General features: G+C 43.5%; 1 protein-coding gene across 3 annotated transcripts in view; it reads left to right on the forward strand.

The window, feature by feature from the left end:
• The window catches only part of ptprn2 (protein tyrosine phosphatase receptor type N2), a 1,372,445-nt gene that overhangs the window by 1,329,968 nt on the left and 27,466 nt on the right, over positions 1 to 15,011 (forward strand). For all 3 annotated transcript variants that reach the window (XR_010969405.1, XM_068015003.1, XM_068015004.1), the window contains 4 exons: positions 3,165 to 3,284; positions 5,648 to 5,814; positions 6,767 to 6,820; positions 7,071 to 7,135. Coding sequence is in view for 2 of the 3 variants with exons in the window: in XM_068015003.1 (XP_067871104.1) it covers positions 3,165 to 3,284; positions 5,648 to 5,814; positions 6,767 to 6,820; positions 7,071 to 7,135 (406 nt within the window). In the remaining variant the exon portion in view is untranslated. The remainder of the gene's footprint in view (positions 1 to 3,164; positions 3,285 to 5,647; positions 5,815 to 6,766; positions 6,821 to 7,070; positions 7,136 to 15,011) is intronic.

The following is a 15,011-nucleotide window of genomic DNA, read 5'->3' on the forward strand; positions in this document are numbered from 1 at the left end:
AGCACCCCTTTCCCCTATCTTTCCCCCTCCTTTCTCCCCTCCATTCCTCCCTTTCACCATTCCCACCTCTCTCATCCTCCCCATTCTCCTTAGCCTACCTTCTCCCCTCCTCCCTGGTTTAACTCTTCCCTTTTGTCTCCCTCTCTGCCCTCCCCTCAATTCCTTCCAATGTAACTCCACTCCCTTCCCCCACACCTTTGGTTTAATTATTCTCCCGCCCTCTGGACCCTGCTTGATCTGAATTGCGCCCTTCGCTGTGACCTTCTACCACGAGAGATTGGCAGGTTGAAAATAAATACAACTTCATAAAGAAAGGCACAGATAAATCATTTATTACTTAACATTTATGAATGTCAATCTTGGATGAAATGAGCAAGCTTTAATCTGCATTCTGTATGTAGTCATGTCAAATTTTTGAGGCCAATTTTTTAAGCTAAAATTTGGGGGGGGGGGGGTGAATTTTACATGAGCAATATTTTTGATGGGGTTGACATGCATGCTTATTTTGAGTTCACAAAACATGAAACAAAAGCCCAATTGATATCATTGAGTGAGGGGTGCATGTTGCAGATGGGAGTGTGGAGTACGAGATTATTGACAAGAAAGAACTCACAGCAATAGGCCTACTCTCCCCTCCCTGAACACCACCTCACCCCTCCTCTCTCCACTGATGTCCATGGGATTGTTGCAAGCCATTTTTTTTTTCTCTCATTTTTATTATCAAACTTTTATTAACAAAATAATAGCCACCATGGAGACAGACATAATTAGTGTGTGCTTACTTATTTGAACAAAAGTCATATAAAATTTTATGCAATCTGATACAATTTTTATTACTGTACATGGAGCAATTTAATAATGAAAGCTAGTGTTACGACCTGGTGAGAAAGAGGTCTAGGGTTCCCTTTCAGTCTTCACCTGGCCTTACTATAACAGGGTTTAATTTTAAACACACCCGTATTTTTAGCTCCCCCTTGGATAATCCTTGTTCACCGCTTTCCAGTTATAAGGCAAAGAAACCAACACAAACAGGCTTTCTTAGGTTTAAAGAAGAAAAGTTGAAATTTATTAAACTTAAACTCTTATTCGGTTGAGGCCTACGGATACACGACACGCCCACGCTAGCATGCATACACGATACACACATGCAAATAGACACAGAAAAGAGCAGAAGAAAAATAAAGTGGAAAAGTTTGAGGCAATATCTGAAGAGTTTTTGTTATGGTTCTTTGAGCTCACTGTAGAGTCCTTGATTGTAGGGAGATCTTGCTTTTCGTTGGGGCCCAGTATTCTTCTCAAACCTTGTTCGCTTTAGGAGACATTTGTTTCTTGGGTTCATGTGTCTTCAGTGGATTCAGAGACTTGTGAGCAAGAGATAGGAGCAGACAGGAGAGGTCTTCTCAATCCAGGAGCAAACAGATAGTCTCTGAGCTCAAACCTTTTGTACAATTCAGAAAAAACCCAAGTTGCCAAGCAGGTTAGCCATGTGACTAACTGGTTTGACCACGTCTTGGATTGTATCATCTTAGCAGTCTCTAGAATGCTCCTGTTACACACAATACTTGGTGATCAAGGTCCATTGTGGGTTAAATGTGTCAGGGAATGGCTCCTTTGCCCTTCCAGTCATCGTCTGTTAATATGCAAATGTCTTTTTACAGCCACGGCGGATCTGTTTAACAAGTCCTTTCTTCACTCCAGTAACAGTTTAAAATCAATGTTCATGACAAAATTAATGTGCCTCATTCTTGGCAGGTGGGGGCCTAGCATGTCACTAGTTAGCACTGAACACGCAGTAAAATCCATCAAAATCACTCTCGCATCGTCTGCAGCTCCGAAGAATCCTTCCCAATTACCTGCTTGAATCACATCATCATCGGGATCATCATCAGCAGCAGTTGTGTCATCGTCGGTTTCATCATTCCACAAATAATCATCCTTTGTACCATCGAGTGCATTGTAAATTCCACATTGAAGGATTTCACGACAATGTCGGTTTTGAGTTCATTCCAAGCATCAACAAACCATTCACACAAAGTTGCTAATGTTGGAGCACGTATGCTGCCTCCCTTGTTGAATGGTTTCTGTTTGTTACTTTGAATTCTCTTGCCACGGCTCATCTTCACTGCAAACGCGACGACTTTCAATTTAAACTGTGCTGTGTACTTGTTGCTCTTCCTTGACGCCATATTGATAAAATATGGGGGTCCAAGCTGAATGTTCAGGTATTTATATGAGTGCATGATTACAATGTTCTATCTGCATTCTGAAAGTGTAGGGCTGCTGTCACTGAAAAAACCAGGCTCGACTTTTGCATGAGATATCGACTTTTGCACGAGATCGACTTTTACTCGGGTATATACGGTACTTTAGAAGCATTTCTTGATGCCATTGTCTCTAAACCTTTTCTAATTGATTTCCACGTATCCTGAGCTCTCATTTTGAATGCGACTTCCCAGCTTTCCCTGCTAGGTTCTCCACAAGGTACATGAGTGGCTTGCATTGCCATCCATTTGGACTACAGAGGAGGCAGGGAATTATTATTTTCTAGTCGTGATCATTGTATTTTTATTACTATCATAAAAAAAAATTCTCATTTTGATAATGTCTTCTCTGGTTCTCTATACCAATCTAATGGGAAGTAAAATATAATGGGAGTGCATATTTAACATCATTGCATAACAACTGGGAGTCAGTCTTTTGTCCTAAGATTTATGGAAATAAATATGTACTTACCTAAAGAAAAATGTAATTTTTAATGGCAGTGCATTCAAATGTCATATTAAACTACATAATTATATATTGATTGCTGCAACTAACTCATTCAGAGATTTAAATTATTGTTCCATTAGGGGGCTATATTACATAACTTGATGTCATTATTTTGGCACTGTACGAGGATATTGATGAAAACCGGGCACTGAGTTCAAAATATCTGGTTATCTCCAGCCCAGATACGGACCCTGGAGACAAAAATAAAATTCTGTGGAAGCTGCAACGCCAATTTTCTCTGTGGGTTGGCGAGTGGCTCGCAAAACATGAACAAGAATTAAGTGCTGGTTCACATTTTCTTGGCGCATGTGAATTCTGATTGTGACTCAGTGATAATAAATACAGAGTAATTAGCTCATCACGCTGTGACTACGGTCTCTTGTTCTTCCTTTCAGATGGTTTGGGAGAATGGCTGTGTTGTTATCGTCATGCTGACACCCTTGACAGAAAATGGAGTCAAGCAATGCTACCACTACTGGCCAGATGAGGGTTCAAACCTTTACCACATCTATGAGGTAAAGTGCAGATCTTTGCAGTGAGATTCAATAAAGATCAGTATTTCAGTTATTACATCAGTGATTCAAGTATCCATAATGACAAATGTTAAAATGAGCTATCTGTGTCTGTACCTCATTTCATGTGCACCTTTCCTTCTAACAACTGTATGAACTGCAGCCCGTTCCAGACTGTAAATTATTCATGATGATAGCATCTTTCTGTGAAGTATTATTTTTACAAGCTGGCCTAATGCCAGTCTTGCCAGAGAGCTTAAGCTTCTGTAAGACCCATTTACCTATTCCCTTTCCTTCTCACTTTCACTGAGTTTTTAATCTTCCTAATTTCATATCATTATCCTCATAATCTTGCATTTATGACTTTGTATTAGCTCCATTAAATTAGCCAAATCCTTTGTGCACAGCTATGACCCCAATCACTACCATTATTCTGATGTCCCATCTATGGTTACCACTGCAACAATATACATCATAGACTTAAAACACTGTCCTGTACATTGCAGCATGTATACTGTACAGTTGTGATGTATGATAACATGTTATAATCCAAGTATAATTGTAATAGGAAAATAAAAATGGATGGAAAGTAAGCCAGTAATTAGCTAGCTATTTCCAGGATGATTGCAATCTTTGCCAAACAGTAAAAACAAAACTTGGCATTTTATTTCACATGCATTACTGACGACTCCAAACAAATAATGTAAACAGCAGACTTTGAGGCATTGGTTATATGTATGTGGCATTGTTCAAGACTTTAACTCTCAATGCAAACATCCCAAGCTTTCAATGAAGTGATATTCTTTGAGCCTGATGGCATCCATTCTTTCCTATTTATTTTCGGCCAAGCAGCCACATCTTTGGCACAAGCTGTGAGCACTTGACTGTCAGCCAGCTGATTGTGAGTTTGAATGCCAGATGAGCTTGTTCTTTGCATTCTGTTCAATCATATGTTGTTGATGCTCCTGCCACTTTGCTCTTGGGTTATGTCCCAGTATCCTCTGGATTGATGGTCCTGCTGCAGCTATTCTCACCACCTGCAAATGGGGAGTTAGCTGGAGAGGGTGAGGGGGTGGGGGGTGGCGCATATTACCCGGACTGTATGGATTCAGCCCCAGAGTTCAACCCTATTTTGAGGTGATCTTACATTGTCAGGATCCCATCTACAACAGATACATGATACTGCTGCTGTCAATGGCACTCGTTATCATAATATAAATGAGCCAATCTGCAGAGACCTGACTGCACTGGTGACCCATATTTTCATCGCTCTTGTGAGTTGCTATTGGGTGCAGAACCAGATTCCCTCTCTTGTTGCAATTGTGGCTTTGATTTGGAATCAAGGCAGGAAGAAAGGTGAACAAGGCACAGCAGTGCAGGAAGATTTCTTTCTTTCTTTCTTTCTTTTGGGCCTCCTTATCTCGAGAGACAATGGATACGCGCCTGGAGGTGGTCAGTGGAGTGACCTCTCCATGGCGCATGCCTGGGCAAATTTATGGAGGTTGAGAGTTGCCCAGTCGTCACATGCCAAAGGTGTGGAGGTCTGCATTTGAGCTCTGCTCCATCAGTGACCTTAGTTAGTCATCAGAGTTCCAATGAGGTTGCTGTTAAATCGAAGAAGGCAACATCAGTCTTATGATTTTTCCGAAAGCCATGTTATGTGTGTAATTGTAAGTGTGTCAGGTGAGTATACACTTATATTGATAAAGTAATCAATGTTGGAGAGAATAAAACCCCACCCCAGAGAGGGAAAGCTGCACTGTTCCTGAAAGTGCTGCAGTACAAGGTTGGTGTGTGGTGTGGATATGGAGCCATCCCCTGTTCCATTTCCTTGTTATACATACAGATAGGGTTAGAGGAAGAGGGGTAGAAGAAGGCTCATGTGGAGCATAAACATTGGCATGGACCAGCTGGCCTGGCTCTGAAGCCTGAATCAATTTGAATGCTAGACCCTATCATCTTGAATAAAGCCATGTTTGATGTAAAGCAGAAACCACCACCGAGAGAGGAGATGTTTACACTTGTCGGAGAGTCCAGAAGTAGAGGACATAAATATAAGATAGTCACTAATAAATCCAATAACTAAGTCAGGAGAAACTTCTTTTCTCAGAGAGTGGTTAGAATGTGGAACTCGCTACCACTGGAAGTGGTTGAGGCAAATAGCATAGATGCATTTCAGGGGAAGCTAGATAGATACAGGAGAGTGAAAGCAATGGAATGATATGTTGCCAGGATGAGATGATGTAGGGTGAGAGGAGGCCTGTGTAGAGGATAAACAACTGCATAGACCATTTGGGCCAAATGGCCTGTTTCTGTGCTGTAGGTTCTATGTAACAACCCCTTTATGTTAATTTTTTTAAACTCAGGTTAACCTCGTCTCAGAGCACATCTGGTGTGAAGATTTCCTGGTACGCAGCTTTTACCTCAAAAACCTCCAGACCAACGAGACCCGTACGGTGACACAATTCCACTTCCTGAGCTGGTTTGACCAGGCTGTCCCCTCGTCCACCAGGTCCCTCTTGGACTTCCGCAGGTACAACAGTTGGTCGGGAGCAAGATAATTCCACAGAGTGTTTTGTTTAACATCCCCTGACAAGTCTTATCAAATCTAAGGAGCTTTGAGGCATTACTAATATCACTAGAGAAATGCAGGTTTCAACTGGCAGTGATCCTGTAAACATTGAGTGTCAACATGCCGAAGCATTTGGCTTTGAAATTGATTGAACTGGCTTTGGTTCGTGGTGCATCATTGATTGTCAAATAAGAAGTAATATCAGGTTGAAGAAGTCCGATGGACACAATGGGGCAGCGTTTTCTGACTGCAGATAGATATACAGTTGATATGCCTAATTAATTTATTCCTTGTGCCCAGAGGGAACAAATTTACACCAGAGCAAAAATTAACATCAATGTGTGAAGTACTCTTTTAAATTTGAAATTATGCTAAATATTACCCTAGCCTGACTTATTTTCTTGCTGTGTGCCACAGAATTTACTAACAGTGCTCGCTCTGTAAATGGACAAACTCTTATGTTGACAGCTCATTAACAGTTGCCAGTGTCATTTTTGTGATGTTGCAGCTAGTAATATGAGCCCAGTTGCATAGTCACAAAAGTGATCATTGGAAACTGTGACTTTGCAGCAGGGAACAATGCGGGAAAAAAACCTTTCCTTGGCCTCTAACGACCTTTGACTTTTGCTTGCTAATGGTTTGCATGATGGTTTCTCTCTTGAGCTGAAGGCTGGTTGGTATCACTAATTGCTGTGTTTTTTTTTCATTCCATTACTTGGCTAGGGTGAGGACAAAGTGCATTTCTGTAGAAAATGCAGACAGACACAAACACACACAAAAAAAATCTTAACATGTGTAATTCAGTTGTTTGATGGTGATGAACCTCAATGTCGCCTAGTGTTAATATTCCAAATTTGCATTGACAGCACAGGCGGTACGGTGTTTGAATGGAATCTCTTCTGTTTTATTACAGAAAGGTAAACAAGTGCTACAGGGGACGCTCATGTCCGATAATTGTTCACTGCAGGCAAGTACATTTTCTTTGTGAGTTTTATTTAATTAAAAAAGGGGTGGGGAGCGGGTGCGATTTCTACAGATCACCCCCTACTGAAGAACAGTAGAGGTTTCCTGATGAACAGCTGATTGAGAGTCTGGTAGAGATTTTCCCCATACGAGTTAGAAGTAAAAGATTTGACAGCAGCTGTCTTATGGGTCTGAATGGCACAGTGCTGATAGCGATGATTTTTTTCCAACCTTCCCTCTCTTATTGTTGACAGTGATGGCGCTGGAAGATGTGGGACCTACATTCTGATTGATATGGTACTGAATAGGATGGCCAAAGGTGAGATTCGATGGCTTCTTTTGTTATTTGCTAGCATGTTGATGTGTGTGTGTATGTGTGTGGGGTGCTGGTGGTGGTCTTGTTGCCCTGGAGACCGTAGGCACTCACATTCAAGAGACGGCCTACATGAGAATACATTAAAAACAGATTGTGCCCTTCGCTGAATTGGTTATTTGCACTGCTAAAGTGATTACTGAGTCAGTTCATTCCAAAATAAAGGCTGTGCACTGCAGATAATGGTTGAGTGTAATTAATAATAACAAAGGAAAGGTTTTACCAATAAAAGAAAAATGGCTGCATAACAGAAGGGTCCATGTGTACTGAAAGAGGGGAGACAGTTAGAAGACAGGCCATGTGACATTTAAGTACAAGATCATCATGCTGTGTCAATTATCTTTCAGCTCCCACAGTCCTTTCACTGGCTTGCCTTGGAAGCCTTTTCAAAGTACCAGAAATGTGGACAATGGGTTTCAAGTAGCCTGCTTTCCACTCAGCACTGTGCACTTATATAAGAAAAAAATCTATTAATATAGTCTTTGCTTCCAATCAGAATGCAGCATGGTGGTAAATAAAGAAAAGCACAGCAGGTCAAGCAGCAACTGACCCAGAAAACCTGCTTTCACATTGGAGGACTGCAGCCGACCAGAGGCCGGCAGCTCTCAAGCCAGTTACAGCAGCAAGATAAGCACATCTATCAGTCTGCTCTCTGTATTTCACATCAGTGCCCAGCAAGCTTACAGAGACCGGCACCCAACTACAAATGGAAAAGTGAAAGAGTGGTGCTCAGAGGTTGGACTCTCCCAAGAGATGAACAGAACAAAGAAATGGTCAAATAAGGTTGACATGTTCCAGGTACACACTTTACCAGATCCAATCAGGTCCTGCTGAAGAGTCCACCTGATACATTAACCCATCTTTCTCCTTTAGATGGTGACCGATTGGCTGTACATAACGTGGCAGCTGAGGCTTAGTTAGTTAAAATGCTGACTGAAAAAACAAGGTCATCTACAGGAAAAGTCACCCCAAGTGATAAACTGAGGCCCCACCTGCCCTCTCAGGAGGATGTAAAAGGTCCCTCGGTACTATTCGAAAATGAGCCGGTGGCTCTTGTGGTGTACTGCCCAATATTTATCTCTCAAACCAACATCACTCAAACAGATTATCTGGTCATTACCATATTGCTGTTTGTGGAATCTGCATTTCTCCACGGCGACTACACTTCATTGGCTATAAAGCACTTTGGGACATCCTGAGGTCATGAAAGGAGCTATATAAGTATATTGTTGAGGCTGTTACTTTATGAGGATAGGAAAGAAATGTCTCCGGCATTACACTTGTTTGGAAAATGAGTTAGCATCTTGAGATTCTTGTGGTTCTTGCGCCTTAAAACGGTTTTGCAGAATGGCGTTGACTTTATTTTTAGGTGGTACATAGAATGTCATTTATTTACCTCAATATACCATACAATGTCAAACTACATTTCAAAGCATGGGGTTAGTACTTGCAAAACGCAAAGGAAGTCATGTGAAACTAGGCAGAAGGAATGAAGAAAGATTTCTCCAAATTGGTCACCCTACCCCCCACCCTGCTATTTCACCATTGACCTCCTCTCCTTTTGCCTGTCGTGTATATGGTTTGAAACCCTCTGACCTGAAGGTTTGTCACTTCTTTGAATGGAAAGATCAAAGGGCAGAATGAGCATCTAAACCCCCTGCTGAACTGGGTCTTTCCCAGGCTGTCATACTGAAGAGGCAAGCAAAGACTTTGTGTTGAAAGAAATCTGCCTGGTTTCTAAGGCCAAGACTCTAATTGTCTAGGTTAAAAAGGTTTGAGGCATAAGAAAAGATCTAGTGTTCATCTACTGATCAAAAGCTGAAGTTGTGGACACCTAAATCTCTCTTGCCATTTCTTTTTTAACAAAAGATTGTGATGCACAAGTGTGGGACATTGAGAATGACCTTTGCTTTACTAACACTGTAGGAACGATATTAATAGTGAAGAGAGCACTGAGGCTGAAAGTATAAATTTATGTTGACAAACATTTGGTCTGAGAAGCTTGTCGTTGCAGACGAACATAAGGGAATAACTCTTTTAACCTTGTAGTTTCTGTAACAAAAACAGGGGAGCTTAAGATCTGTAATTAAACCCAGGGCAGCTGCAAAGAAAGTGGAAATTTCTGCAGCTTTCACGCTGGCAAAGGACTAAGTAGGACAGAAGGCAAGACAAGTTAAATATTTTAGATCAAAGAACGCAATGTCTGTTACAGAGTAAAAGAGTAGTTATGTAGATAAACCAAGCACGATCAACGTTTGATCTAAAAGAAATAATAACAATGAGGGAAGGGTCAAGAGGGGTAATGGCAGTGCATAGACCACAAAAAATCAAATCCTGAACCTGCTGATATGAACATGGGGTTATAGAGATGAAGGAAGCATCCTAATTAAAAAATATTTAATTTGATCGTTTGGGAAATTAAGTGTTAAAGTTATGGTTCGCCTGCTTTTAGGATCAAAAATGTTTATGTTCAGACTTTGGTCTCAATTTTAATTCTGAGTGGGTTTTGAGTGGGTGGGTAGCATGGTGAGATGATGGCCAAGCCATTTTAACTCCTGAGCTTCCTCTAAATCCCTTTAAGTCAGGAGGAGGCAGTAGAAGCCTCATGGTGTGAAGGTCACTCACCAATACAGGTAAGTGGTGGGATTGATTTCAGGGGGTTGCCTTGTAGAGGGTGGATGGATCTCACATTCGGAAAGAGTGGGAAGTCTGCAGCAGAGGAGGCCTAAGCTTTCCTTTGGGGCCTGGAGGCGCACACCCAACTTTGAGGTCAATGCGCAAGTGCTATAGAAATAGGAGGATAGAGCAGATGAATGCATGGCTGGAAAGCTGGTGCAGTAGGGAGGGCTTTAGATTCCTGGGACACTGGGACCAGTTCTGGAGGAGATGGGACCTGTACAGGCCAGACGGATTGCACCTCAGCACAGCTGGGGCAAAATTCTTTGCGGGGCAATTTGCTAGTGCTATTGGGGAGGTTTTAAACTAACTTGGCAGGGGCATGGGAACCAGGAGATAGTACAAGAGAGGAACACCAAGGTGCACAGAGAATTGGGAGAGACATATTGCCCAACAGTAGGAAATAGTAAAGTATTAGGTGGGGTCAGAGTAAGAAGGGAAGTAATAAAGTCTAAATTAGGGTTACTGTGCATGTATGTGACTGTGCAGGGCGTGGCAAATAAGGTTGGTGAGCTGCAGGTGCAGGTAGCCATGTGGAAGTATGATGTTGTAGGCTCAAAAAAGGGCAGGACTGGGTGTTAAATATTCCTGGATGCAAGGTGTTCAGGAAAGATAGGAAAGGAAGGAAAAGGGTGGAAGTGTTGATTGAGGAGAATATTGCAGTGCTAGAGATAGAGGATGTCCTGGAAGGTGAAGGACAGAATATATTTGGCTGGAGCTGTGGAATAAAAAAGGTGTAATTACATTGCTCGATGTAGTCTGTAGGCCACCAATTAGTGGGAAAGATGTAGAGGAATAAATTTGCGAGAAAATTACAGAGAGGTGCAGGAATTATAGAGTGGCTATAATAGAGGACTTTAATTATCCGAATATAGACTGAGATAGTAGCAATGTAAAGGGCAGAGAGGGGCAAGAGTTCCTAGAGTGTGTTCTGGATAATTTTCTACAGCAGTCTGGGCTGGATTTTATGGGCCCCCCCGAGCCAGGGTCGGAGGTGGGGGATGAAGCCTATAGAATCGCGATGGGAGGCGGAGGCATGGAGGGCCCGTCGCCTCACCGTCACCAAGTGATTTTGCCGGGGGCAGGATAGGCCAACGACGGCCTTTCTGCCCAGAGGCCAATTGAGGCCCTTAAGTGGTGTATTAATGGCCACTTAAGGGCCTCTTCACCCCCACCCCCCGCCGCTGGGATTTAACCAATGGCGGGAGGGGTGCCTCCTCTGCCTTTTCAAGCCTCCACCAGCGTGATCCTCCATTGTTCCGGAAGCAAAGTTTCTGGCGCTGGGATCTCCATCTCTTTAAAGACGGGGATCAACGAGGATCTGTGATAGGCCGGCAGCTCTTGGAGTCAGGATCCCCACCTTCAAAGGAATGGAGATCCCAGCGACGGAAACTTCGCTTCTGAACAACAGAGGATTGTGCCAGAGGGGGCTCGAAAAGGCAGAAGCGGGGTTCCCACCACGTTTTTTGCCTGGCGCCGGGAGCTCCACCAGCTGCACAAAATCCAGTCCAGTTTCCAGTCCAACAAGAAAGGAGACACAGCTAGACCTGGTTCTTGGGAATGAAGTGGTCCAGGTGGATCATGTGAGTCCAGGGATGAGGAAATTCAGTTACATGGATAGATTGAAGAAGTTGGGACTGTTTTTCTTGAAGAGAAGGTTGAGGAGATTTAATGGAGGTATTCAAAATCAAGAGGGGTCTGGACAGAGTAGATAGAGAAAAACTGTTGCGATTGGTGGAAGGATCGAAAACAAGAGGGCACAGATTTAAGGTAATTGGCAAAAGAAGAAATGGAGAAATGAGGAAAAACTTTTTCACACAGCAAGTGGTTAAGATCTGAAATGCACTGCCTGAGAGTCTGTGCTGGGTCCCCTATTGTTTGTCATTTATATAAATGACATAGATGACTAAGTGGAGGGAAGGATCAGTAAGTTTGTGGATGACACAAAGATTGGCCAAGTGGTTAACAGTGAGGTGGAGTGTCTTAGGTTACAGGAAGATATAGACGGGATGGTCAAATGGGCAGAAAAGTGGCAGATGGAATTTAACGCTGAAAAGTGTGAGGTGATACACTTTGGAAGGAGTAATGTGACATGACAAGGTAGGTCGTGCCTCACAAACCTTATTGAGTTTTTCGAGAAGGTGACCAAACAGGTGGATGAGGGTAAAGCCGTGGATGTGGTGTATATGGATTTCAGTAAGGCGTTTGATAAGGTTCCCCACGGTAGGCTATTGCAGAAAATACGCAAGTATGGGGTTGAAGGTGATTTAGAGCTTTGGATCAGAAATTGGCTAGCTGAAAGAAGACAGAGGGTGGTGGTTGATGGCAAATGTTCATCCTGGAGTTTAGTTACTAGTGGTGTACCGCAAGGTTCTGTTTTGGGGCCACTGCTGTTTGTCATTTTTATAAACGACCTGGATGAGGGTGTAGAAGGGTGGGTTAGTAAATTTGCGGATGACACGAAGGTCGGTGGAGTTGTGGATAGTGTCGAAGGGTGTTGTAGGGTACAGAGGGACATAGATAGGCTGCAGAGCTGGGCTGAGAGATGGCAAATGGAGTTTAATGCGGAGAAGTGTGAGGTGATTCACTTTGGAAGGAGTAACAGCAATGCAGAGTACTGGGCTAATGGGAAGATTCTTGGTAGTGTAGATGAGCAGAGAGATCTTGGTATCCAGGTACATAAATCCCTGAAAGTTGCTACCCAGGTTAATAGGGCTGTTAAGAAGGCATATGGTGTGTTAGCCTTTATTAGTAGGGGGATCGAGTTTCAGAGCCACGGGGTCATGATGCAGCTGTACAAAACTCTGGTGAGGCCGCACCTGGAGTATTGCGTGCAGTTCTGGTCACCGCATTATAGGAAGGATGTCGAAGCTTTGGAAAGGGTGCAGAGGAGATTTACTAGGATGTTGCCTGGTATGGAAGGAAGGTCTTACGAGGAAAGGCTGAGGGACTTGGTGTTGTTTTCGTTAGAGAGAAGGAGGAGGAGAGGTGACTTAATAGAGACATACAAGATAATCAGAGGGTTAGATAGGGTGGATAGTGAGAGTCTTTTTCCTCGGATGAGGATGGCAAACACGAGGGGACATAGCTTTAAGTTGAGGGGTGAAAGATATAGGACAGATGTCAGAGGTAGTTTCTTTACGCAGAGAGTAGTAGGGGCGTGGAACGCCCTGCCTGCAACAGTAGTAGACTCGCCAACTTTAAGGGCATTTAAGTGGTCATTGGATAGACATATGGATGTAAATGGAATAGTGTAGGTCAGATGATCGGCGCAACATCGAGGGCCGAAGGGCCTGTACTGCGCTGTAATATAATATTCTAATTCTAATGAATGGCCTGACACTGGGAAGTTCCGAGGAACAAAGGGACCTTGGCGTGTTTGTCCATAGATCCCTGAAGGCAGGAGGGCAGGTTAATAGGGTGGTGAAAAAGGCATATGGGACACTTGCCTTTATCAATCGAGGCATAGATTACAAAAGCAGGGAGGTCATGTTGGAGTTGTATAGAACTTTGGTAAGGCCACAGTTGGAGTACTGTGTGCAATTCTGGTCGCCACATTATAGGAAGGATGTGATTGCATTGGAGGGGGTGCAGAGACGATTCACCAGGATGTTGCCTGGGATGGAACATTTAAGCTATGAAGAGAGGTTGGATAGGCTTGGGTTGTTTTCACTGGAGCAGAGAAGACTGAGGGGTGACCTGATCGAGGTGTACAAGATTATGAGGGGCATGGACAGGGTGGATAGGGAGCAGCTGTTCCCCTTAGTTGAAGGGTCAGTGACGAGGGGTCACAAGTTTAAGGTGAGGTTTAAGGGGGATTTGAGGAAGAACTTTTTTACCCAGAGGGTGGTGACGGTCTGGAATGCCCTGCCTGGGAGGGTGGTAGAGGCAGGTTGCCTCACATCCTTTAAAAAGTACTTGAGCACTTGGCACGTCATAACATTCAAGGCTTTGGGCCAAGTGCTGGCAAATGGGATTAGGTAGACAGGTCAGGTGTTTTAATGCATCGGGGCAGACTTGATGGGCCGACGGGCCTCTTCTGCACTGTATTATTCTGTGATTCTGTGAGTGTGGTGGAGGCAGGTTCAAGATGCTTCCAGCACAGAAGGAGACCATTCAGCCCATCATATCTGTGCCAGCTCTCTGCAAGAGTATCTCAGCTAGTCCCACTCCCCTGCCCTATCCTCCCAGCCCTGCAAATTTTTTCTCTTCAGGTGTTTACCCAACTTTGAAAGCCACAGTTGAATCTACCTCCACCAGTGCATTCCAGATCCTAACCACTTGCTGCATAAAAAAGTTTTTCCTCATGTTCTTTTGCCAATCTTCTTTTGCCAGCCACCTTAACTCGGTGTCCTCGAGTGCTCGATCTTTCCGCCAATGGGAACAATTTCTCTCTATCGATGAAGTCTAGACCTCTCATGATTTTGAACAGCTCTACCAAATCTCCTCTCAACATTCTCTTCTCCAAGGAGAACAACCCCAAATTCTCCACTGAAGCCCCTCAACAGATATACCATCCCTGTAAATTAGTCCAATTAAAATGAATAGTTTGCATTTTGTAAGCGTTTTATTTCCTCTTGGAATTTATCATGGTAATACCTCAGTGATCGGAAATTAGTCAGCGCAGACCTGCTAGTGTGAATTAGGCACCGGGAATGAACAGGTAGGTCTGAGGCTTGATCGAAATTGGACTGGTAAGCTGCAGAAGCCTGCTGCGGACACCTGACACCTTCGTCAGGAAGCGATCCCGGCTGTGGCAAGTATTACTTTACAAAACATCCTTTTTTCAGTGGTGGCCGCCAGCAGTCCTTTTAAGGATGACAGGTTAGGCCACATTTGGACCAGGGCTGGAACCAGCTGTATTCACTGCTGCCCTGCTTCGGGAAGGAGTTTCTAAAAGAGGGAAATGCAAAGGGCCTGTATCAGGTGTGGGTCCTGGATCCCATTCTTTAGCCTATATGACGCGCCCGATGGCATATTGAATGCTCAGGTACCATGTCTGTATCATTGGCATGGCGTCAATGAATTTCTAAGCTTTTAATTTCCACTCAACAGGACGTGCACTGACTTCTAGTAGCAGGAAGTTTGCTTGGGTTCATTGTTCAGGATAAAGTTTGGCCAATGGAGAAAACATTCCCAATTTAGC

The sequence above is a fragment of the Heterodontus francisci genome, chromosome 2 (genome assembly GCF_036365525.1).
Source record: "Heterodontus francisci isolate sHetFra1 chromosome 2, sHetFra1.hap1, whole genome shotgun sequence".
Taxonomy (NCBI): domain Eukaryota; kingdom Metazoa; phylum Chordata; class Chondrichthyes; order Heterodontiformes; family Heterodontidae; genus Heterodontus; species Heterodontus francisci.